We start from the raw sequence: 27,943 nt of genomic DNA, 5'->3' as shown, positions 1-27,943 counted from the left end.
TGTACATTGTACAGTGCTGTACAGTTTACAACCTAAACGGTGGGTGGGGTGCGTGTGCGCTTTTTGCTCGTAGTTAGACGATCCGGTACCGGGATATATCCTTAATGTGCTTTAAAGTTTATTCTGTTCATAACTCTTCGATCTCTCTCCCGGCAAACGTGTTTGCAACGGTTTTCTAATTTATTGCTTTACCATTCTTGTAACAAAGCGCGTTATGATTTAGTATAATAATATGAATATGCCAATATGATGTCTAAAAAGACTACAGTTCGTTTAACTGATAAATGTTTTGTTTCATTTTATAAAAGAGTGTAAAGCTATTTTGGAATTATTAGTTAGTGATTTATTTTAAATATTTATAATCTAGCAGTATGAATATCAATGACCTAGTGTTTAATTATTTTTTTCTTAACTTAATTTATTACGTTGCGGAAGCTGCAGATGAAAAGGTAAATATATCAACATTTTTTTCCTATTTGCATGTTTATAAAAATAATAAAAAGGCTTTTATATTATAATTTATAGTAATTTACTGGATACATAAAAGAGAAATTGTTACGTATATTTTGATATTAGGTAGGTATATGTTATTCATTAAGTAACTCATTAGCTGTGCGTGTTATCATCACTGTTGTTAATTTAAACTTTAACAATCGTTATATGCTACAATAAAATTGAAATATATTGCTCGTATTTGATTGATGAGATATCTTCATGAACTAGAACTTGATATTAATCATTGGACTATGGATATCGAGTCGAAATATACTTTAGTGATTTATGCTAATCTAAGTACTTTTTTCATTGATTTAGACATAGGTTTAATAATTGATGGTATAAACGATAATGCATTAATATAGGTACTTATTTTTGACGTCTCCATTTAAATATTTTCTAATAAAGCCACGCGAATTAGGTATGTATTTTATAACAGCGAATTCATAAAGTCATCTTATCAAATAACAATCGATGCCCATGAATTACCAATGTGGAAAATAACATACTAAGTTACCTATTTTATTAAAAAAATAATAATGGAAAAACCTTATTAAAATCACTAATGTGTTACAGCACATACAGTAAGCGACGGAGTCTTTTAATTGGGCATTTGGTAAAATCTTGAATGCACAAGTTCATCCTGTGAGTTATGGATAAGCTTATTTAAAGAAAACAACCGAAAGCTCGCAATAACGTCGCTATTTAAAAAAAAATCTATACCTACTTATTTCGATAAAGCTGATAGGAGTTTGTTTTTTTGTTTGAACGCGCTAATCTCAGGAACTACAGCCCCCCTAGCCAAGTGGCTTTCGTCAATTACAGCTTACGTCAATCTCATACATTCGTAGTCTATTCTATTGAACGCTACGCTAACAGAAAGCCACTTGGCTAGGGGGGCTGTCCGATTTGAAAAATTATTTCGGTGTTAGATAGCCCAGAACAACAGGAGCTGTGCCACGCGGATGAAACCGCGGAGCGCAGCTAAAAGCAGGCAAATAAAAATTAAATTAAACCTAGGTACCTTGTTCTAGGCAAATTTAATACGGAAACCTACCTACAACAGCTGGTACCTATAACTGTAATAAACAATTTTCTTGCAAATTTTTTGGTAAAATTGGAATAATTCTAATAATTTGATTACGTAGTCTAATTGCTTCACTCTTCAGGTATCTTTTCCTTCTGGCTTCTATTCGCATACCTACCAAATGTATTTCAAGTAACTCAATTATTTAACATTGTAACGGGATAAAGATAATTAAATGCCTTGTATGCTTAAAGAGGCTAATCTTCGGAAGTACTGATCCGACCATGTTTTTTTTTTATTCCGGTTAAGCCCCAGCGCAAGCGACTGGTTATTTATGATATCACTTAACTACAATAAATACCAATACTTTTGAATGAGACATCTACTTGTTACATCCCATACATAACCATTTCGTAGTAATCATATCCGTGATTCATGAATCGAATCGGAAGACCTTGTTAAGCTTACAATGATTCTTCATTAACTTGATGTCACAGTTCATTAGGCCGTTATTAGATATACTTATTACACATATTCCCATCTTAAGATTCAAGTGCTAAGTCTAATGGTTATCGGTAGAAATATATAAACTTTAAGTCCATATCGTAATGATTGCCAGCTAAAATTGGCAAGCTTTACGCAATTGCCATAGCTGCGAACTGAATATAAATGAAAAACGCTCAATATCCCAGTATAAGGAAAAATAGCCGCGATATACTCACAGCCTTTCCTGATTATAAATAAATGAAGATAAATTTATCTAACTATTTATTGGATAAATCAGCCTTTTATGTATTTTACGTAACATGGCCACCACGTCATGTTATTGAAAAAAAAAATGAAAATATATTTATTTATAAACCATATTATGTTTTTACACAGATAGGTACTACACTTGGATTGATGTTGCACGCTTTACACATATTGGCTTAATCTAGGTTTATTAAAGGTTCGGAATCATATTTAGGATGTCTGATAGTGTCTGCTGGTAAGATTCTAAGCTAGAATGAAACTGGTTCGAGTGTATCCAAACGATATTTGTTTAGCAATACGGTTTGCACAATTGTCAGCTATTCTAATGGTTGCAGTCAGGCAGTGACTCCTGCTTGCATCGAGTGGCAGCATGTGAGGCAAATACAGGGAACAGCAATCGCGTTATTTGCGGCACCGATGGCAGGACTTACCCTTCCAAGTGCCACATTATGAAGGCTCAGTGCAATGGAGAGCCGGTCACAGTAGCTCATAGAGGCCCTTGTATTGGTAAGTCTATTTTAAGCTTGACTTCCTTCGCTGTGTTAAATAAGTTGTGAAAACCTTTCAACGCAATGTACAACAAAATACTTTAGGTTCAAATATCGTAATAGGTACCTATTACGAATATAATAAGTGTATGTTTATATAATTATCGAGTGCATGCGGTAATACAGACTTCTATAATTAGACGACAATAATTCTTAACATTCCGTTTAATGTATTAAGTTGCAATATGAAACACATCTGCAATTAGTATTTTATCGTCATCTTTCCGAGCGATTCATTATAAATCGATACCCATGCTGCCAATTTTAAATCAATCTCAACAAACGACCGCGACGCGACAGGTCATCTATACATTATACATACTCTTGTGTTAAGCTGATATGAAATTGATTTCTCTATCACTGATGTATCTGATATGAATCTAATTACGGAGACATAAATTTTAAAACCGCCTTGTTAATATTTGTACCTAATCAAATCAATTACCTAAATATTATAGATCTAAGAAATTAGAAAACGTAAAATATTTTAGTTCCTTTCACCCAGTACCTATCCTGTGAAATAGACATAAATTTTAATACAGTTTCACTCAGTTTCATATTTCATATTCATATTAAAATTGCATTTATTGATATCATTTGAATTATAATTCATACTTAGCTAAGATTTAATTTATTTTAAGTTTCTAAAGTCAGACATTAATTTACACTGACATTGTTATGAATTCCAAGCAGAGCTTTGGCGGCATATTCTATTTGATGATTGTTTAGATCGCGATATCTATTGAAGCAATCCTTTTGAATATCCATTCTCCGTACGGATTCTGTGAAACAAATTTTTAGAGCATAATTATTAAGGTTTTTGTGTTCCAATTAATTCTCAGCGATAAAGAACTAATAGATATTTAGATAATTATTATATATACATGGACGATATTTTATACCTATTATATTTTTCATCTATTAGGGGCCATTTTGGCCACTTAATTTACATCTGTTCGGATACGCTGTTAGACATTTGAACCTTTTTTAAGCACCCCTGTTTAAATTTAGTAAAATTGCGTCAGCGTATCTTAACGCATGAGAAAGCATGCCCAATTAAAAGTGCACACGCTAGAACCATCTCATCTAATTGTTTAATTCTAGATGGTCAATCGTCTTGCCTGACGGTTCTGCGATATGCGTTAAACGCGCAGAGCGGTCGGCGAGCGGCCTTCGTGCCGAAGTGTCGTGCTGACGGTACATACGCCGCAGTGCAATGTGCGGCTGCTGGAGCGGCCGCTGGTTGCTGGTGCGTCACCCCAGATGGGAAACCCCTCCCTGATACCGCTGTAAGGAACGGCAGGCCCGACTGCACGAGACCCGGTAAGACTTCGAATCGAAACTAAAATTGGGAATAATCTCAGTTACTAAATGCTCATGCAAAGTCGAATTAGTGATGGGGAAAAGTATCAGTCAATTATGGGATACGGGCGTGATTAGGGAAGGCTGGCAGGCACGCATCTGGGGTCTTAATAGCGACACGAACCAAACAAAAAAGAGGACGGTCGCAAGTCGCAACTCCCATATACAAGCTTGTTGCAAGGTTTACACATCAAGTGATTTGTTAGTTTTCAAGCTTGAATGTTAACGGTCATCATTATTAATGGAAATCGGGTATTTAAAAGGTTTAAATGCATTTTGCTGTTTATCTTTATATTAAAAGAGCCCGTGTACCACTTTATTTACCGTCTTATTGAAGTGAGAATAATTTACGTAACACGTTCATATTAGATTATGGGTTTTAAGTAGATAGATTTGTTTTATGTGCATGGGTAACGTCCCATTAACAATGTCGTTAAAATACTTAGCATAAAGTGTTATGCAGTGACTGAAATTGTTCTTGGAAAATTTCAAGCTAAAATTGTGCAGGAACTATCCATAATACTCAAAAATCCGATCTATCCCGGATTCTAAACATCTGTTCTACTTAACGCTAAATTATAAATAATGCGTTCAAGATCGTATGTAAACACAGGCTCGGATGAAAGCCAATGTTTACAATTTACATTTCACCGAACAGCGTCTTTGACTGTACCCGTCAATATATCCAATAAATTACAAATTGAAATCTTTCCCTATATCAGTTAAGAGTGTTTTGAAAAACTAAACTCGCCTTATAGCAATAAAAAAGTCCCAGGACCGGTGACTGATTTATGTTTTCTAAGGTAACCAGTTCAAAGATAAATAATGTCTTTCTGATATAAGACGTGAAGTGTTGAAATAGTCACTTTATGTAAGTGTATAATTCTGCTTTAAAGTCTGCAAACGAGTGACGAACCAGTTGCGGTGTATTATTAAATTGTTAAAGAAAACTCAAAGTCAAACATTTATTGCACGCCTCATAAGCGAAGCGTTGAGGTGGGTACTACTGTCACTTCGCGCAAAACATCTGATTTTTCAAACTTAAAATATCTTTATGTATCATACATTGCACTTGTAAGATAATACATACACACACATATTAAGAAAAAACACTATTTTAACATTCATGATATTTTTGATGTCATTTTTGTTATTTAAACTAGTTAAAAAACAGTTTAAAAAACTTCTGTCTTGGACGTCCGTGTGTCTGTATGTGCGGAGGATTTTCTTGTTAACACGATAGCGACCGAAATACTTTACTAATCGAGTCTTTTTTTTTCTCTTACGCTTGAGTATGCTCAGGAATAGAACCCTTTCATTTTTCAGGGTCTGATTCGATGTGGTTTAATTGTTATTAAATAAACAAAAAAAAAATATCGACTGTTCTCCATAATTTTAGTTTATCTATATTTTTTTTTATATTTATAGTGTACTCAAAATTCACCATTATAAACTCGATTCTTTATACTATAAGCCAAGGTTTAAAAAAATAAGTTGGTAGTCAGTCCCTTAAACCTGCGCAGTTTCACATCTAGGTGGGGCCACAATAAAAATAGCTCAATTATTACGGTACCGCTTTCTTTACTTTTCCAACTGTTTTATTTTATTTCTTTTTTATATTTATAGTGTATATATATTATATAATCAATTTTATTGTAAAGGATGAGATTATGAGGCGTGCACTTTTGGATTTTCCAAACTATTTTATGATATTTATTCAATTAGACTTCTTTTAGAAGCACTTTTGAAACGTCATTACATATTTTAACATTTACCACCGATTCGGAAAGCAGTATCTACGGAGAAGAACCGGCAAGAAACTCCATAGTTGCTCTTTTTAATCATGTCAGTTTTACAATTTAATTTTACAAAATACATAATATGTAGGTACATTATAATCATAATATGCCAAAGAACTGTCCTGTGGTTTTTACGCGACAACCCTCCATGGGTTTTTATCGTCCTTAAAAATAATTGTATATTTTTCGTCTCAATTTGGAACATGATTCATAAATCAATAGCAATTATTAGGGTGCCTAATCAGCAAGAGCTGACGCAGATTTCATTATTTGCAATTATATATTATTATTTATTATTAAGAATTATGCATAATCATTTAGTTTTTTGCTTGTGAAAACATTTAAACAGGGATCTGTGATAGTGACGCAGTATCTTATTGTACTATTATAGCTTTATCTTCTTAGTCTTCAAGATGGCGTTTAGTTTCTGCAATCCATTACCTATTATAAATATACATAGTATGTACTCCTTGTCTACTGTCTATGAGATTGAAAACAGATTACTCGTGTATATAATAACTTACACTATAAGAACAATAACGGATAAATCAGAGGATTGGCTCTATTTTATTGGCTATAAATAAATTTATGCGGTGAGCGGATAGCTATAACTGGATAAAATAATATTTCGACATGTTGTGTGTGCCCAAAAAAGTTTATTGAGTTGATATTTTGAGAAGTAAACGCTTAATATATAGATAGATATAAAGGGGTCAGGGGCTCCGGGAGGCGGAAGAAGGTAATAACAACGTGTTTGTACTAGACATATATAGTCGGCAAAAGAAGATTGTAAGCAATGTTAGCCATTTAGTGATATAAAACATTTCTTCTACCAGTTTTTTTTAATCCGGTGGTCACTCTTCCTCCTGAATTAATATTATTTTTAGGCATTTTTATACAGGGTTACTTGTAAAACACCAGCAACCTCGCAGGACAAGATAGCTAACATCATAAGTAACAACATTTGTTCTACGACTTTTGATAATTTGTTAGATTTTATTTTCATACAAAAATAAATATTCATTTAATTTTCCGTTTGAATATTATAAACTCTACGCGCATCCCAAAAAATACGTAAACAAGAAGCGAACAGGAGGGGGAAGGGGGCGTCTCATCGTCCTTACGATAATGAATAGAACATAGACTTACAAATGTTAGGAGAGTACAATAAAAGCTTAAAAATACATTTAAAAATAATTTATTGCGTTATGCCAATAGTCGTAGAACAAATGTTGTTACTTATGATGTTAGCTATCTTGTCCTGCGAGGTTGCTGGTGTTTTACAAGTAACCCTGTAGAATAAACAAGGGAGACGGGAGAACTAGCATATTATAATCTTCTGATCAATTCTCGTTGCTGACTGTACCTACGGTGTACCTATCATTGAATTAGGCGACATTGATATAGTTACAATGTCTCATGAAGGGAAGGAAATGTCGAAATAGTAATAAGGTCTGCAGTTGGGAATTGAAACAAGATAAAAAACATGCAAACGCACATGTCGCCAGCGGCTAGTATTAAAGGGCCTTTGATGAAACTGGACCGATTTCATGTGAGCGCACAAGAGGACCGCCTTTAATCAAAATTCTTCGATAGAATTAAGTGCAAAATAAAGTCGCCGCAGGTCTAAAGTTATTGAGTCACGCCAGTTTTTACCTGACCTTATTTTTGCAACAAAAATACTGTTCCTTTTTGAATAAAATAACTGTCTGACTCACATTATGGATATTGTCTTTCATATCTGGGATTGTGGGACTGTATTATTTTTTTTATTATCATGAAGTCTCTTTAAATATGTTTTATATCAGCTGTAAAAAATAAAGAAGATGGAAACTAAAACAAAACAACAACATCGTTAATTTATAATTATACTAAATCAATGGAAGATATTGGCATTTGGCATGTTTGTTTTATAGATAAATTATGATTAAGGCTGCTCAGTTCTAGAAAACAATCCATGTTCGTTTATACTTGTGTTATATTACATATAATTCATATTCAATTTATTTGTAATTTCTAGACTGATAATCGTAAATAATAAATGCTATTTTATATAAATCTCTTAAAAACAATAACTTCTCAAACGTCATGCTTTCTTAACAATAACGTGAGTAATATTGTAAAGTGTAATCTAAATTGGTGGCAACATGATGACCCACTGTTACTCAATTTATCGAGATTTATAGTCATCTTCTAGTTATATTAAATAAATGTTGGGTGGAAGATACCGATTAGAATCAGTTATCAGAACACTCAGGGCGATGTCCTGCGGAGGACGTCTCATTGTCAAGACTGATACCTATATTAATAAAGCTTCTAGCTTTTTATATCTTGTTCATTTCCATATGAGATACGTTTGTAATTTAATCCCTGGCAGCTTCAGTTTTAAAAAGCGGGTAAAAAAGAGCAATGCTATTCAAAATCTGAAGTAGATTGCTGAATTAAAAACCTCCTAGTTTTAATAAATGTGAGGTAAAATTTCGGCTGTTAAGTCACGACGTTCGTGACCTAGACAGGCTATTGCTCTTTGAGTGCTCTGATAATATCCGGCGAGTCTAGCTTATATACGTGTTTGTTGATTGTATCATCTGGTAGATAGCGAAAACGCTTTTTTAGCTCGGAATGTGTCCGTTCCGGTCTGGGTTAAAAGAATTCTTTGATCAAATGGACTTTTAATGTTGTTTGTTCATAAATTTGCTGTCGCCCTCCTCCTTTGATAAGTGCTTTGGAAATGTTTTATTTATAAATTGAGCAGCTAATTTAATATAACAAGTGAATCGGGTAATATTTTCTTGAAATAAGAAGTAGATTTATATAATTAATATTAATAACCAAAGAAAATACTTGGCAGTCTCGTCACGAGAAAGCACGTCCGTAATAAACGATCCAGCAGTAAGAGAATATGAAATAGGTGCATTAACTTACCACACGAGGAATGCACTATTCAATACATACCTATTGCTTAAATAAATACTATTATTTAGTGCACGCAATATGAAAAATTGATTTTCACGTGCTTTAATTTCTATAATAATCGATTTGAGTAGAAAATGTTTAAATCCTTAAACTAATAATTAAACTAAAACCGAAACCATTTTCGTAATAGATGAGCTTTAGGAAAATATATAACACAGAGTACAAAAAACAGATCAATACATGATCAATATTATGTAATTTATGTATCACTGACCACTGTAAACAGACCTTTGTTTGAAACCGAGCTTAGTATATACCTAGTAGTGATAATAAAACTTAATTCCGATATAAATTATGAACTTTCCAGTACCGTTTCCGATTTCCAGTATCAGACGCGCCCACTTGTATTCAAATACAGAAAAGAAAGGCAAATCGTTTTATTTGACCATTTGACCATCTATTATAAGTGGCGGCAAATGGTCCTATTGAATTGGACATTAAAATTTTATGCATATCTGTTTATGTGAATCGCAGTGCTTTGCCGTTATTCAATAGTCTTCGACTTTTATACTCAGTTATAAAATAGATATTTCATGCATTTATAATGAGAATCTGAACCTTTGAGCGCGGAATGTGGCGTGATATCAAAAACTGTTAAGAATTGTAGGTTTTTTTTAAATCAATATTCGTAGCCACCCATTTGAGGAATATAAATTCGGATTATTTTAGAGATATTTACGCGGCTTGGTTATCTCGTAAAAAAATTGTTTTTCACTACACTTGATATTACTCAAAATATTACAAGAGGTTATTGCTATTTGCATAACGTGTGCTGCATTAGTGCAGATGAAATCGTGTGTTTTCACGTCTCAGCCGTTTCTATGCGAGTCGTTTCGCTGTGCAATTGTTAGCCATATAAATAATAATTAGTCAATCAGATAATCAATGGCGCCATTTAATTAAAGGGTTAGACGTTTAATTAAACGCCTAATTATACATGACGGCTGTGACTTACATAATTACGTTATATTGTGGTTATATGTCGCCGACTGTTATGGGAAAATAAATAAAACGTTAAATAACGAATTTATTACTTTGGTATTTACATTAATATTAATAATCATGAACTTAGGTTCGTAGGTTAGATTGTTTCTTCAAGATAGTAGAATTAATGATTTCGTTATTTCGTTTCGTATTTGAGTTTAACAAATATCAGATTTGTTTATTAAGCAGCGACAAAAACGGTTTTAAATGTGAATGTAGTTCACAGTTATTTTTACTGTTCTGTGGTTATTTCTATCGATAGGTCTCTTGAATTATGTTCCGGCTTTAAAGTTAGATTTAGCACTCACCTTTTCAGGCATACCAATTACCCGATCACGATCCTCCAGTTAATATTTAACAACGGGGACGGGGAAGATAGAGAAACACATTATTTATTATTGGAACATGATTCAGTGCAAGAAAAATTCGAATCGAACACTCGAAAAACAAGCAAACCAATTTAAACGCAGATTAGTAATTTGTATGTGGATTTTACAATTTGTTTAGATGATATTCCAGAAATTTTACTCATAGGTATTTTATTTTCTACTAGTTTCAGCATGCTGTGACACTCGTGGATTCTCACAGAAATATTCCAATTCATTTAAAGACATTAAATAGCTACATGTAAATTGCTGCCAAATGGAATAAAGATAAATACACATTCAGAAGTATGAATTACAAGTGGAATATTAGTATGGATTTTACAAGCTTCAATGTCGATCTATTGAGATTTGAGATTAGCGGTTTGATGGATGTTTTGCAGCTTAAGGTGAAATGAGACCCAAAACAGACGTTTCGAGCTCACGGAGAATTAATTTTTTTCTTCAAAAACTACCAATTTGATTTTTTTTATTTATGGATTTATTTAATTAAAGAGTTTGTCTAGTGACGTGCGGGAACCGAAACACGATTGAAAGAATTTGCCTCGATAGAAAAACGTTGTGAAGTTTCCTAAAAATTAAACGGTCAATCAATTTCATTTGGACAATAGTAAAGTAATATCAATGAAACTTTATCCACATCCACTTCCATTCAATTCTTGAGAGACGTGCGGGATTAGATTTTACATTTAATACATCAGTAATTTTAAAAAAATATATTTATAAATTATTAGCACAAAATTGCGCGTAGGCCGGTCGCTTCAGCCGTTCTGCCTCCTGTTAGTCGACGCTAACGCGTCTTAGAGAGCAGTCCTGTACAACTTTTTCGCGCGGTGCCGTTGTCTACTCGCATACGTGATTTAGTGTTAGTGATACTAAAGTTTTTCATAAACATGGTGAATTTTGGTGGCCAAAACATTGATGGTGAGAACATTAGGAAGAAAATGTTGCGAAGGCAGGTGAAAAAACTACAGTTATTGAACCCAAATAGGTAATTTTGATGTTTATCATGCTTACTTATATGTCTTTCGGCCGCTGCAAGTCCAAAGATATCAACTTCCAATATATTGATTAGGTACAAGGTATATTTACAAGTCTAATTTGAGAAACGCATAAATCAAAATTTGAAAGTTATTTTTACTTGTAATAATTAGTAATAAATATTATTTTAATTTTTTGGAGTAATATGTTTACTAAGTCTGAATTGAGCAACGCACAAATCAAGATTTTATAATTTTATGCACTCCGTCTTTATTTTTATTTATAATTTTATTTATTATTGGTATAGATAAGTAATGTTTTAGTTATTTTTTGAGATTTCATCTTCCAATAAATATTACTGATTTGTGTATGTATGTTTATTTCTAACAGCGAAGCGCGACGAGCAAGAGACATATTTATTTACGGAATAAGGTGAAGAAGAAAAAATGAAAGTCGTATCAAGAAGATAAACATTGGAACAATAAAATAGTACCAAAACCAGCATTCGAAAATATCTGTTATGTTATGTTATATTATATAATATATCAAATGTCAAAATTATATCTTATTATATATCATATATCTGATATTAAATATATCAAAATGTCGGATATATTTATTAAAAAAAAATCAAATTTGTAAATAATATTTTTTTGTTATTGATTTTTTCAATAAATATGAGGTAAAAATGTACTTTAAGGGCCGTTGAGTTGGGCAACCAAAATTTTCTTGGAGAAAGGTCTATGCCTAAGTAACTTACCCGTAAAATCTTAACCTGCGGATATTTATAGTTTTTTAGAAATTAATTATTAAAGTTTCATAATTTTTCATACAATTTCGAGTAACCATCTTGACATTTGTTTTTTTTTTTGTTGCGTTTCGTTACCTACGTACGTACGTTTTAACCTACGTAGTTTTTTTTGTTTGAGTGGGAATCGCCCTAAAGTCGCTTCTGGCACTCGCAGGCCGCTACCGCGGCACGCTCGCTTCGCTCGCTCGGCTCGTGCGGCAGTTCAAGAGTTAACCTAACACGCTCGTCGCTTCGCTCCTCGCTACCTATTTGAATACTAAAAGTAAAAGTTAATCGATTTTAAAAACTGAAGCAAGTGAGCTATAAAAATAACTATAAAATTGTTATAAAAACAATTTTATTTTGGCTAAAAACATTAAATAACATGTAAATTAATTAAATAAAAATTCATGGGTATAAGAGTTGTATTTGCAAAAACGAAACGCAACAAAAAAAACAAATGTCAAGATGGTTGCTCGAAATTGTATGAAAAATTATGAAAATTTAATAATTAATTTCTAAAAAACTATAAATCTCCGCAGGTTAAGATTTTACGGGTCAGTTACTTAGGCATAGACCTTCGCCCAAAAAAATTTTGGTTGACCAACTCGACGGCACTTAAAGTACATTTTAGCCAAATATGATATATATTATGTAAAAAAAAACCAAACGTAAATAGCGTCTATTATGTACTTTTATTATCATATTGTACGTAAAGTCCCCACGACGAAAAACTGTAAATTTTGTTTACAAAGATTTTCAAATAACTTACATAGGTAGCGACAATTCTAACAATAACAAATCATTTCATCATAAAATAAATTAGTCGCAAGCTCACTTTTTGTAACCAGACTTGTACCAATAAAAAATCGACCTTCGTGCAAAGGAACAAAGGTCGTTTTTCTAGTCCGATGGGTCCGGCAACGAAAAGACGTTGCCGGATCGCTTTACTCGGCTTCAACCGCGCGACTATAAGAATTTAAGTAAAGTTCATTGAACCTCCGTTAGTTCCGTATGTTTCCGTCACCTATTCAGTTGTGTGGCATGGCGAGGGGATTTTCGTGAAGCGTCCCGCGCGCTCTTATGCTCCACCCAAGGGGCGTAGCCCAAAAGGTGCACAAACACGATTGTATTTCGTCTTAACAACGCAAAAGTTTTGTCAGCTTCTCTTTGAACTGTACCTATAAATTATAATATCTATTAATGATCGCTCGAACAGACTTAACTTTATAGAATAAACATAACAATATTAATAAGAATATTGCCAACACGAGAAACACAAATCGATTTAGTGAGAGCTTTCAGCATGGAACACTTCGTAATGAATTGCTTTCGTGATAAACTGAATGTTGCTCTTGGCTTTGCGCTTCACAATATCTATTTGTTGCACTTAGAATTAATGTATTCTATAGGTACGTAACTTTGTAGCGTATTTGTGCGTTGAGTACTTTTGATCTGAAATCTACAATATTATAAATGCGAAAGTTTGTGAGGATGGATGTTTGTTTTTATTTCACGTTAAAATTACTGAACTGATCACAATGAAGTTAGCTATGTAGATATCTGAAGACCCAGAATAAGACATAGGCATACTCTTTATCCCGGAAATCCTACAGGAAGGGGAACTATGCAAAAATAAAGCTTAGCAAGTCGTCAAGTACTGCGATTTTACTTTGTAGGACTTGAAAATTTACCGAGTTCAATATAAAGATAAAAGATTACGAAATAACTTGACAATAGATTCGCTATACATAATACACATAGGTATCTAACAAAAGCCATTCACATTCAAGTATTGCAATGTGGAAAACAATTTCCCTTACAAAATGTATGAAATCGTGTTCATTGGTTGAGTTCTATTTCAGTTGTTACTTTATATCGGTTCACTTGCCAATTACCGACTCCATACAATTGGAGCCCGGCGCCTCGTGAGGCAATTAAATATTTATTACCACTTATACTGACCCGGTTGCTAGAAATCTGTTACTCTAATAATATTTCTAACGTTGTCTAAGCAGCTTAGTCGATTACAAATCGAGTGTGTATCGTGGGATTTATAAAATAACGTATAAATCCCGAACTGGATTTGTTAAGTTCCAATTATGTTTAAAATCTAATCTAAGTTTAAAATATATTTTGAATTATTTAATAAATCCTAATTTCTCATAATTCAGAAATAATATTACTACCATACAATTTTTTTGAAGTGAAAACTTCTTTAGCGGCGTTGAGCACTTTTTTATCATAATTGAGTATTTGAATAATTTTTTTTTTGTGCTAAATGGAAAGATTATACATATATTAGTTGTATAACAAAACTATTTTTTTTAATTTTTTTTTTGCAATAATTCAAAAGTTATTTCAAAATAAAAATTAGTCTTTGAATCCAGTACCGAAAACACACCGACAACTCCCGAAGCGTCACCCGGACGCGTGTGACATCATAATGTTAGTTTTCACTCATTGCAGTTGAAAGAAAAAAGTATACAACTAAAACATTTTGACGTCACATCTATGGTGACCAGCAAGGTGACCAGTCATGGCGCGTTTATAGTCACGTGATTTTAATTTAAATTTCATCAATTTTTAATTGCTTATAATTAATTGAAAAAAAATTTTTTGGAGTTTTTTGCATAAATTACAATATTATTATTAATAAGGTTTTAAAATACATAAAAAAAATCAATATTTTTTTTTTATTCAAACACTCAATTACTTACTCTTAAGAAGCACGAGATATATGAATCAAAATAAGCCTGCCTGAAGATTACAGTTTGCTTAAATCTTTTTTTCTATTTATTTTTTTATTTATTTATTAGACACACCAATAATGACTCAATTAATACAATTTACAGAAGTACATTAATCATTATTTCCTAAACTGAATTGGCCATAAAGCAGCAGCAGCAGGCGTATACAACAATTATAAAAAAACAGGTCTTAATCTTAAATCTTAATGTGATTCCATAATAATATTACACATTAACTACATATAGGTTTTCAACTACATTTAATCGAAACGCGCATGCAGTCATAACATGAAGACAATATTCAGCGCGACGAATGGGCCCCGAATGACGATGGAATAACACTTTTCACGATGTTAGTGTGCTCGAATTTGACACGTTGTTATCTCGATTCTCGATCTCATGCGGCCATGGTAGCATCGAACGAGTGTGGTGTTTCTTAGAAACAGCGGTTCGAGTCAGACAGCTCGACGCCGGATTACAATGGACTCGACTTTTTTTCTCTCGGAGGTAAAGCGAGTCTGAACCATGAGACGATAGAAAAAACGCTCCAGACATCATTCAATAGCTTTGTTGGGAAGGTTCGCCGCACCTTTGATGTTATAAATTTAGGTACCTGCGGCTCGGTGTATAACGGAAAGGAGAAAAGAGTTAGAGCACGAAACTATAACAGCGATCGACTGAACACGCATCGAACACTTATGTTCTAAAAATAATTTAAAGTAAATATTTTAAATAGTCTAGTAACGCCCTAAAGAGTCGGTAATAACTCTATAAGACGGCTCAGTAGATAATGACTGGTATTCCAAAGGTAGTTTGCCTAGTTTATTTCGTTTTGCATAATGCAGGGGCAGTGCGGGCGTCGGGATGTCTGTGGCCGAGGTTGATCGCTTTGTATCGCCCGCCCTTTTGATAGTGTGAAGTGTGAACCTGCTCTATAAACGGCTATTAGACACACATCGATACCGTTTTATCTCTTTGTTCGATTTGACTTCGAAATCGTATTTAAAGGTATGGTTAGTTATGAACCGTACTAAATGATCGTTGTGGAAGAGCAACATAACAACATTTGTAGTGAGCATTATAAAAACTCGGACTAATCACGGTAGATAATTAGCAGATCACACCGGACATAAACTACAAGGATTCTTCGGATGCTCGACGCAAATGAAGCAATTTAAACTTTCAATTAAATAATTTATGGCGGTGTAATATAAGCGTAAGTGGAGAGCTCGTTCGTTACCGGTTTTCGTATTGACTAATGCTGTACATCACTGTCGCTTAGACCGGTTGAGTAGACAGTATTCCTTCCCCGACCCCCTTGCAGGACAACACACTCGCGTCATTGTAATGGGGACTCGTGTAGGTATTCTTCGAACCTGTAGACTGTCCTTTTGACAAAAAAATTGTCTCACGATATGATTTTACCTGACCACTTAATTAGCGGTTTTCGCATCTGTTGTTTTATCGAGTTTATTTTCTTCAAGCATGTCGCTTGAAGTGATATAATATCACACGATATAATTTTTAATAAATGGTGGAGTTTTATAAAATTCATTCGATATATTTATTAGTTCATCAGAAATATGTAGGTATATTGGAAATGGTTGTAAAATAATTGTAACACTTTTTTATTTAAAACTTGTGGTCACGAGTGATATTTATGTAGTTCTTTAGGCGCCCATTACTCAGAACGTCCGCGTCTATGTGCATATTGTAGAGTAAATATTTAATCATCGTTTACTTGCAGGTAGTTAGGATCATTTTATTTAATCGGTTTTTAACTACTTTGTGTCTTTGTATATTTATTATTGAAGTCCAGCTGCTATCTTCACGTTAAGTGTTATTAATTTGGTGTGTACTTTATTTTTTTTTATCGCTTAGTGAAAAAAGTAAATACTATGATAAAACTAATATAATAAAGCAGAATAAAGACTATGGAAATGAACTCGTTATGTGCAACAACGTCAGAGAAGAAAAAACAGCATCGCTAACATGACGATCATGCATTTTTATTTATTTCAGGTAAGTCTCAAACGAGACGCCGCTCCTCGGTTCGAGGTCAACGCAATAAACGAAGTAAGTTGAAATGTATTCACATTAATTCCTATTATACAAAGAATTTACTTTCATTGCATAAATAGTACCTAACACGAAAATCTTTTGCATACTGATTGATTATGCGCATGCGATGCCGTGACCACGACAGCAAGCATGAAAATAAGGATGCGAAAAGTCGTTTAACCACCGATTTGTCGATTTCGCTTATAAGTACATATAACTGTGGTAATTAATAGTTAGTTAGTTTTTTCACTGTCGTACAAAAACGTAATGAAACATGTCAATGATTAGATTGGCAGATATGTTTCTTCGACCACCGTGAAAAAGGCGACTCTCATTGATAGCATTACACAATACAATTTGTCATATCATAGTCTTTTGTCAAAGTTCTTAAGCTATTTTAACGAATCCCTACTGAGTTATAGAAGGTAAATCAGTTCAATTTACACTGCATATGTACACATCTCAGCATGAGACCCATACTCTCTGTATCTTGCATATCTCGAACTGTGAGAACATGGGTCAAAGCCAATGTATCTTATAGTAATACCGCTCAGCTGGGTGTAAATCATATTTTAAAAAACGCAACATCTTTACAGAATTAGAACATTACTAACTTATACGTTTGGTTGCACACGATTCATAGTGCACAAACAAAGAATTTTGCATATCTCTTGCTAAAGCGATGTATTCTAAACCTAGTGTAGAGTTTCGTACAATGGACAAAGAGATCCAAAGATATGGGCCATCGAATTCAGATGTATACGCCGTTTCTTTCACCGCGTCCTACATTCAGCGTTTGATGTTTATCAGGTTGCACGCGCGCAGATCGGGCCCAGTTCAATGGGAATCTTATAAAAATATTTAGCGGGGAGTTTGAAAGAGCCCGTTCAGAGCAAGGTGGGGTGGCCGCGGACCCGCGCTCTGTGGCCGATTGGAAATTCAGAGAACTTGACCGAGATAGGAGCGGCACGCTACAGAAATCTGAATATCGGGGGCTGAGGAGGCTTATCAAAAAGGTCAGTTCAATAAAATACTTTGATGTAGATACAGAATTGTCGATCTTTGCATTTCGAATATATTTTTATACTAGCAATTTTCTGGTTATAATTAAGTAATGACACGACTAATCAATCATTTTTTAATTAAAAAGGTGGTAAAACCGAAGCGATGTGCCCGCGCCTGGGCGCGCGGTTGCGACGGGGACGGCGACGGCGAGATCGCGCGCGCGGAGTGGGCCGGCTGCTTGCTGGCCACCCCCGAGCCGCCCGCACCGGACTGTGAGTACCTTGACAATACGTACTAGTGTACTAGTTTAATATGTAGAACTAACCACTTGTTACATGTTCAACTAAAGTAATAGCTAATAAACCGACTTCAAAAAAAGGAGGAGGTTATCAATCCGGCTGGTATGTTTTTTTTTACATAGTATGTACACCGATTACGCCGAGGTTTCTGAACCGATTTATATGATTATTTTTTTGTTTGATGCGGAATGTTTTCGAATTGGTCCTATAAAAATTTCATTCGGGTAGGCCCAGTAGTTTTTATTTTGTGAGCATTTTTGTCTGATCGCGATGACATAATTGAAAATCTAGCAAGTAACTTTGATTCACTTCCCGGTTACCGATTGAGCTGAAATTTTGTATAGGTACATACGTAAATTGTATACATATGCAATGAAAAATTATCATGATATAGGTAGAACTGATTTGATGAATTGAGCTGATTGAATAGGAACTCAGTAATTAATTTATTGAACTTTATCGAGTTTGGGCTCGTTTGATAATTTGATTCGTTAAAAAAAATACACTTAATAGTATTAAATAAAAATAACTACGTTTAAAACATCCGACTTTAAAAACGGAAAAGTAAAAAATAAAAAAGTTTTGATATTATTAATTACTACATAATAATTAGATGTGCTATTGAGTATTTATTAATTAGTCGGTGATAAGCACTGTAAGCATTTATAGTATTAAGCCCGTGTAAGCCGGTAAGTTTTACATTGGCTTGGCACCGACATTAAATAAATTGCACATTTATCATGTAGTAATTAATAACATAAAAACTTTTTTATTTTTTACTTTTCCGTTTTTGAAGTCGGTTGTTTTTAACGTAGTTGAAACGAAGTTCCCTATGGAAGTTCCTTATCGCGCGTTGTGAAAGGGGGCTAGACGGAAAAAATTCTTACGAAAAGTTGTCACGACACTTTTTGCTAGAGTTGTAAGCCGTGCGGCCGCGGCGTGCGCGTGGTTCTCTGCAGTTCTCTGTCTGTCTGTCTCTAACTTAATACTTCGTTCCATCCGGATGTCCCTTGACAACGCTCAAGTCATCACAAAATCAATTGCTGCGTAACATTATTAGCCACTATTATTTTAATAGTAGTTATTTTCCTCAAATGGTAATTATTACCGTCTTCACTACTATACTTCCCACCTAACACACTCATATCCACACCCAAAACTTGCTAATATATGTGCAAACATAATAATAATATATAGTCTCTCTCCGTTTCTTCATGTCGTTGAATGCAGACGACGACAGCGGTCCGGAGGCCGAACCAGACTATGAGGAGGAACCGCCGCCTGATCCCAGTGCAGGTAATATAAAAGCGGGGTTTAAAGCGTAGTTTTAAGAGAAATATACTGCATGAAAAAGTCATCAATAAACCGAACAAAAAGATAGGACTTTCATGTTCCTTTAAGACTTATAGTGGTCACATCAAAACTATGAGAGTCGTCTCGTGAAGAGCGGATAAAGTTCCTAAACACAAATTAGAGGCCCCACTAGGTTGATTCACAAAGGTAGAAATGAAACAATCAAACAGACTGTGAAAGTAAACTAAAATCTTATACCTATTCTGAAAATAAAGTGTGCTATGATTAACTCTCAAAAATGAAATTATTTCACCAATCCCTCGTACCTACATATTATAAATACAACCCTTACAACATTTTTTTCGACGACCAAATACGATACGAGGCGATGTACCAGATAGAGGCAAAAGAGAAAGAGAGGTAGGAAAATGTAGGTAACGAAGAATACAAAATGTATAAAAACACGACTAAAACATAGTATTCAAAATAAGATTTGTTTGTCCAGTTTTGCCAGGAATAATGCGCAATTCGTTCGCGCCAGAAGGCTCCGTGGCGAGGGAAGATGAAGCCAACGACTGTCTGACCGATCGGCAAGCAGTTCTGGATGAACAGGTATCAAAATAGAATGAATTGTGGATAATAAGTAATATTTTCCAGTGTGTTTATGTTGTGTTGTATTGGGTATACTTAAAGTATCTCTCTTGAAACATGTGTTCCGGGAGGAATAAAGATATCTGGAAGGTAAAATGACATTTTCTACTACAATAATTATTTTGGGCGGAAAATAACGTAATATCAGATGCCTAATAATAATTAATTATTGTACATATACTTGGTATTAATATTATGTTACTAATTTGATGTGGTATTTTCTCTTGTCCTGTGAATTCTGCTTGTGGACTTTTAATTTAACTCTGCTTACTTTGTGCTATTGCGAATAATAATTGATGTGTGGCATGTCATGGCGAGGATTTTATTTCATGTCTAAACTGTGCAAATGCAATTGTATTTCTTTGGTGCTCCTTTTATGTCCATCTTAATTCAGAAATCGGCAATCGCAGTTCTATATACTCTGTTAATAACTCTAATTTACTACTTTCCTGCACATTGTGCGTCCAGAAAGTCTGTAGAAAGCTACAGTCTTTTATTGACCGATACTTTGTCCTCAGAAAACCGGTAGCGCGGTGCTTTACGTACCAGAGTGTATGGGCGACGGGCGGTATGCTCGGGCGCAGTGCTACCGCTCCACCGGGTACTGCTGGTGCGTGCATCAGGACACAGGCAAGCCGATCCCGGGCTCCTCGGTGAAGGACAGGAAGCCGGATTGTGATTCTGCCCCACAACACGCTAGCCCCATGAGAGGTGAGTACTCCAGGAAGCTTGTAGAACGGTGCTATATGTACCGGAGAGTATGGGCGACGGGCGGTGCGCGCGCGCAGTGCTACTTTGCCAAACCAGAGCGTTGATTAGCCACATTTTGCTATATTTGGCTCGTTTTCGCTCACGATATGAATTACGCCATCTCACTTTGACATCTTATCGTGTGATCAGAGGGGTTAGACACGTGGCTTTCGTTTAGCGTAACGTTTGATAGAATAGATTATGGTGAGATTATGAATGTATGAGATTTACATAAGCTGTAGATAAATGTATCGTCAGCTTACGTCAATCTCATACATTCATAATCTATTCTATCAAACTTTACGCTAATAGAAAGCCACTTGTCTAGGGGGGCTGGAAATCTTTAAATGATTGAGACATACACTAATAGTCTCTTAGTTTTAAACCTGATTGTAAAATTGAGTTATTCTATCTTTATCACGTAACATATTGTCAATTGTACTTGTAGGATGTCCCGAACCAATGAAGTCGCACTTCTTACGCGACTTAATGAGTTTCTTCATTTCTAAAATGACGACATCTATCAATGGAACCGGACCTGGGTAAGAATACAAAGCTATTATCATTTCTATTTATAACCTTCTTAAGTAGTTCAAAAGCTTCCATTCAATTCTTATCTGCAATTTCAAAGTTGCCGACACGATTTTATTAGCTGAAAACAATAGACAACTTTCACTAGTTGTTGTTGTAGGTACACCATTAACTGATTTAAAAAGTGAGTTTATTGTGCTTTAAACAACGGTGAAAACAAGGATCTTGTGATATAAACTACAAATTCATTCCTACAAGTCACTGCAGTAATAACACAGTGGCTTAAGTAATATTAATGATCTGTTTTAACAAGCAATTAAGTTCTATAAGACAAAGTAGATATCTGTCCTTTGTATTCCAATTAACTACTATTTAAAGCAAAATAAACACCAATTCATACACTTCGCTTCGCCTATTTTAAAATGAATTCTACATTTGATGCAAAGGTTTCTGAATTGAGGGAATTTTATGAAAACAATTAATTAAAAACAATTAATTGTTTTAACTTTTAAGACAAAAAACATTGCTTATTACTCAACTGGATATTTATCGCTTCTGAATTGCATTATGATTTGTTACAAAGACATATCTCTCAAAGTGATATTCGCTCCATACACAAGCTCCAGACGATTCAGTCGCGGTTCATGAGAACAGCGACTGGAGCGCCCTGGTTCGTGCGTAACGTGGACCTACATAGGGACTTAGAACTCCCCACCATAGCCCAATGGATGAAGCAAGCGTCTAAGCGCTACTTCGACAAGGCTAAAAACCACCCCAACCCATTGGTGACAAAGGCCATCGCATACGTCGCGAAACCCGATCCCACTCATCGTCGTAGGCGGCCGAGACATGTCTTGGACGACTCCGACGATGATATTACCAAAGCCAACGCACGGCTAGACTCGGCGATTGAAGCCCAACGTCGAACAAACCGCGACACCGCACACACCACAGCAGAAAGCGTACACCGTCTTCGCCGGCGAAGACGAGGTCCCTTGTTCCGCGTTCCCGCGCCCACCCGGGTGAGCGCCCGTCCGATTAGGGCCCTTCTGGCCTCCTCCACTCAAGCGACAGCTCAAGCCGAGGTTCGTGGTCCCCGTCAAGGGGGGACGCCCTTGTGCATGTCGCTACCAGGGTGAACCTTCAGTTCACCCCCGCGTCCGCGTTAAAATGTAGAAGCCCTTCTGGCTAACATTGAGAAACACCATACAAAAAAAAAAAAAAAAGTGATATTCTGTCCAATTATTTCTAAATACATTCTAAATCATTCCAATCCAATTTCCTTTAGTTTTGTGACGAACAACTAACATTTAGACGCCTTTCAACTTTGAACTAAAAAAAATGTCACCTACTTAATTACTCACACACACACACACACACATATATGCGAACAGATACATGGACACAATATTTATAACGGGAATGACTTCTTAAAATTGAAATATTAGCTTCAGTCTGTTCTTCTTTTTTTTTGTATAAATATGGGTATATTTTTTTTTCCTTTTATCTATTTAAATTACTGTATAAACATAAAACTGTGAGTTTGTAGAAACATATAAATATAATATAGATATAAAGACTGGGAAGAAACTAGCCTTCGAAACACAGTTTACCACTAATTCGAAGGTCAGGGTCTGAACATAATGCTGTACCTGTTTCTCGAAAAATAAATTTTTATTATTATTATTAATAGCCAGCCAAATTAACTTAAAATACATGTTAATAATTCCAGCGAAATGGTAAAATGGGGTGCATCAAAAGAGGAGCAAGCCGCAACCTGGACGTACGTGATGCTCGACAAGGACAAGAACAAAGCCCTTGAGAGACGGGAATGGAAGTCCTTCCATCAGCTCATATCTTCTGTGGAACAGTTGAGGCGGTGTGGTAGGAAACTGCCGAGATATTGTGACGTGAACCATGATGCCAAAATCAGTATTACCGAATGGATGGCCTGTTTGGAAGTCACGCAGGCTTCTCATGGGTCTACTAGTGAGTTTCTTATTATGGTTATAGATGGTTTGCATGGATATTTGGATAAAATAATATTACTACTGTAAAAAAATGTTGTGTGCTTTTATGAAACCACGGTAAAGTGAAACTTTTTTTCACACTATAGACATCGTATTTGTACGATAATAATATATACGATATTATTATCGTATCGTATCGTATTATTATCGTGCGTCACGCGACATGCGCTACACAGACCAAAAAGTTTGAGACGATGTAATAAAAGTTTCACTTTAAAAATTGTTATAGTAAGGAATATAGTAGGTATTCAAGTCCTTTTCCACTTTTCCATTGATACTCAAAGAAAAATATCATCTTCTATTTATTCTAATTTTAAAGTGCTAATGTTCCCACTCAAGATGGGAATTTTCATTAATTTTAATCGTTTTTGCTTGAGCTTTACGAATTGTGATATATTATTTTCATGAAAGATTGATATTATAACAGAAGTAATGTTAATTATTCTATCACGTAAATAATAAATATGTTATTTTTCTATTCTAGCGGAGGCTCCAAAGGTGCCGTCGAACCCACGGAGAAAAGGTCCCAATCCCTTGGAGTCAATCCTGAAGGCAGACGACTGATTTACGAATCTCAAACATTTACTGTATAAATATTTATTTATGTGTCTCTCACACGACGTAGTGTCAGTGGTCAAAAAATACCAGTGTAGTGTTAAAATGGCCTTTATTTGTATAAAATAAGGAACTATAACTAAATTTTGTTCTACAAAACTCGGCGACTGATCCTAGGAAGTATTTTACAAGTTCGGAAAAATAATTTATTGTAGATAATTGTAGGCTTTTACTAGTCTCGTTACTATTGTTTAAAAATTGTTTGTAATTAGTTTTAATACTTACATGTCTTCGCTTTTGTAAGTAGATATAGTATATAAGAAAACAAAATATGTATAACAACGTGGTATAACTATATAAATGCCCACAAGAAAATCTATAATCACAATATACTGTAATATTGAACAAGAGAACGAGTTTTAACAAAACAAAATTTATACATAACGTATCAACATACACAATTTCATCAATATAATAATGACTATACATCAAAAGCGATATCAATTACACTAAAAACATTATATAATATTTTAGCAACATGCAACTATTACTGTAATACAATATTACCATGCTTATATTTATAGATTTAGCGAGTATAAATTGTAAGCACTATGTGATATTCTCCAATATTATCGCTAAAATAAATAATTTAACAAACAATTGTTCGACGTTTGAATACACATTTCTACTAGAACAACGAACATTCAACGTGGAATATAACGTGGATTACATTTAACTGAAGAATTACGCTAGAGCTATAACATTATATTGCACGCTTAGAGTGTGACATTGACTTGTAGGGGGTTTTTGTTGGCGAGGACTGTTTTCTTGTATTCGTCTATGGTTTCGGTGAGGATTTTCTGGAAGATGCTCTCGAAGAGTTGGTTCTTGACGATGACTTCGTCGGTGTGCAGCGAGGTCCACTCGGGCTCGCAGCGCCGCCACTCGGCGAACAGAATGTCGTCGATGTGGTCTGACCGTCTCGCGCCAACACCTGTTTACGAACGAGTACATTTTTAACCGACTTCAAAAAAAAGGAGGAGGTTATCAATTCGGCCGGTATTTTTTTTTTTTTTTTTTTTTTTTTATGTATGTACACCGATTACTCCGAGGTTTCTGAACCGATTTACGTGATTCTTTTTTTGTTCGATGCAGGATGGTGTCGAATTGGTCCCATAAAAATTTTATTCGGCTAGGCCCAGTAGTTTTTATTTTATGAGCATTTTTGTCTGTACTCGATGACTTAATTGGAATGTAGCAAGTAACTTTGATTCACTTCCCGTTAACCGATTGAGCTGAAATTTTGTATAAGTGTGTAAATTGGATAGCGATGAAACATTATCATGACATAGAGCTGATTTGATGATGGAATCGGAAGGAGCCATAGGAACTCAGTAATATATTGACTCAACTTTATCGAGTTTGGGCTCGTTTGATTCGTGTTGAAAATTACACTAAAAAGTATTAAATAAAATTAACTGCGTTAAAAACAACCGACTTCAAAAACGGAAAAGTAAGAAATAAAAAAGATTTGATATTATTAATTACTACATATTATTTAGATGTGCTATTTATTAAATAGGTTTGAAGTCGGTGCCAAACACTAAGCACTTAGTATTAAGCCCGTGCACCGACTTCAAACCTATTAATTAATAAATAGCACATCTAAATAATATGTAGTAATTAATAATATCAAATCTTTTTTATTTCTTACTTTTCCGTTTTTGAAGTCGGTTGTTTTTAACGCAGTTAATTTTATTATAATAAAGGCTTTGTCAGACAGGACGCGTATTTTAGCGATGCGAGCGTTATAGCGTCCTGTTTTAACGTCGCGCGAGGCTTCGTCAAACAGAACGCTTTAGCGCGCGTTATTTCGCCATTCGCCAAAGCGTAGTGCAGATAGATAGCAGTGTGAAAAGTTTGTTCGTTATGGAGATGTCGAGTGATTCAGATGTGGAAGAATAATTACTTTTATATGCTTTATCACGGTCACAGAGAAAAAGAGTATGGGTGCACGACATCAATCAAAAGAGAAAGGATTTAGGAGAGTAGGTATCATCATTTGTGTCGTGAGCTTGCATCACATGAAGATCGTGTTTTTACATATTTTCTTATGTCTCAAGATTTATTCGAAGAACTACATGAACTGCTCATCCCAAAAATTTGTACATCTTTATACGAACTATCCTTCGTATTATACATATAAGCATGGATATTTTCTAACTAATTCTATCAAAATTTTCGGTCATTGTGCAGTATTTTATAATTATTTTACGCCTATTAACTCCGACGCTAAAATAAAATTTGTAAAAAAATACAACACCCGACATTAAAGACAGAGCGTTGCCTAGCGTTGCGTACTGCTAGCGCCAGCGCTCTGTTTGACGGTATTCTACGATGGTAGTACAACACATCTTAGCGTCATAGCGCGGCGTCATAAGTACGAGTCCTGTCTGACAAAGCCTAGTAAATAACAAGTTTAAAAACTAAAAAACCGGCCAAATGCGAGTCGAACTCGCGCACGAATGGTTCCGTACTATGGGAACCCCCCTTAATATATATATATATATTTTTAATTTTTAGTATTTATTGTTCTAGCGGCAACGGAAATACATCATTTGTGAAAATTTCAGCTTTCTAGCTATCACGGTTTATGACATACAATTTACCGTTTCAGTACGCAACCCAGAACCCTAAAAACACAGTAGTATAAGATGAACTCATGAAGATAATGTGTTGTCACCAATTCTCAATAAGCGTTTTCAATTAAGTCTGTCCATTCAAAGTGGGTCAAAAACCTAGTATAAAAGAAGTAGTTTTACATACAAATGTACAGGTGAAAGTATTAAAATTCTTGACATAACAATTAGAAATTTTAAAATAGGTATTGTTAAAAAGAAAGGAATATGACCAGTTATTGAGTTAAGTGCATGTAAAGCTGTTTAGTTACAGCATAAGGACTTATACATTTCGCAAAAACCGGGACAAAGGTTCATGAGAGACCGGATACATATTAAAAACAATCCAAAATAATTTATAATTCAATAAAATCTAATTCATTCATATTCAGGAATGTACTTATGTAACAACACATATACTCGTAAATTATTATTTTTTGTACATTAATTACTTAAGAGCGTGAATTTTTGCGCGCTTGCAGTGAATAATACATGTGTCTACGTGACTAGGGTCAAGATAGGCGACTGACGAAATTATAGGCTTGGTAGGAATCTTCAATTAGGTACTTACCAGAACTATTTTATGGTCTCATTTAAAAAGGGTCTGTCTCTGTTTGTCGGGAATTCCCCGGGAATACTTATTTTGAAATTACATATTCGCACATCCGGAGAAATAACGTCACAACTGCATTTTTTGTAAAAATGAGTTTTATGTCAAAAACGTTTCCTTTTATGGTTTAGTATTCAGGGAATTAATGTCATAATTTTAATTTTAATATCCTTCACGAGAGGTCGCTTATGACGTCGCGGTTTTGACATGTTATTGGCCCATTCTGGCGGCACGATGTCTTATTAGTCAGTTGCGTCCGGCCATCCGAGCGGAGTAAATGTGTTTGGAGCTGCGTTGTCACATAAGGTAATTATGACATTTACTAAATAAGCTTTTGGTAGTTTTAGTTTAATAAATTGTCACAACTGTATTTTTCTAAACAATTGTGACAAAACCGCTCTCGATTTATTGATTAGTTATTTGATTTTAGTGGCTAAATATGTCATAACTGTACGGTATAAAACAATTATGACAATAACGCACCAAACTATTATTATTATATTCAGCTATGTGGCTTAATGTAATGTAGTTATTTTATGTACAGTTGTGACAAAACCGTCCCAAAATTGAATGTTCAGCTATATAACGATTTGAGTTATGACTTATGACGGTTATACAATATACAATACTAC

The 27,943-nt window shown here is 34.6% G+C and overlaps 1 protein-coding gene and 1 long non-coding RNA gene across 4 annotated transcripts; one reads left to right on the top strand and one right to left on the bottom strand.

The window, feature by feature from the left end:
* On the top strand, positions 1 to 24,431 carry LOC123704929 (SPARC-related modular calcium-binding protein 1). Of its 3 annotated transcripts, none has more exons than XM_045653434.1 (13): positions 1 to 39; positions 309 to 449; positions 2,611 to 2,782; positions 3,928 to 4,146; positions 16,871 to 16,924; positions 17,720 to 17,925; positions 18,060 to 18,186; positions 19,444 to 19,509; positions 20,012 to 20,118; positions 20,676 to 20,868; positions 21,356 to 21,449; positions 23,171 to 23,427; positions 23,953 to 24,431. In XM_045653434.1, the coding sequence occupies exons 2-13, from the start codon at positions 372 to 374 to the stop codon at positions 24,030 to 24,032; spliced, it is 1,653 nt and encodes a 550-aa protein (XP_045509390.1). In that variant the 5' UTR covers positions 1 to 39; positions 309 to 371; the 3' UTR covers positions 24,033 to 24,431. The 3 variants fall into 3 exon arrangements, with proteins under 3 accessions (XP_045509390.1, XP_045509388.1, XP_045509389.1); XM_045653433.1 differs by having other exon boundaries at positions 6 to 85; XM_045653432.1 differs by having other exon boundaries at positions 4 to 449.
* LOC123704937 lies at positions 24,119 to 27,421 on the bottom strand. Its single transcript, XR_006753229.1, has 2 exons — positions 27,273 to 27,421; positions 24,119 to 25,017 (listed from the first exon to the last, which is right to left on the bottom strand). It is a non-coding gene; the product is annotated as an uncharacterized LOC123704937 (long non-coding RNA).
* Positions 27,422 to 27,943: the final 522 nt, after the last annotated feature.

Source organism: Colias croceus, chromosome Z, assembly GCF_905220415.1.
Source record: "Colias croceus chromosome Z, ilColCroc2.1".
Classification (NCBI taxonomy): domain Eukaryota; kingdom Metazoa; phylum Arthropoda; class Insecta; order Lepidoptera; family Pieridae; genus Colias; species Colias croceus.
This window is presented reverse-complemented; position numbering and strand designations above follow the sequence as displayed.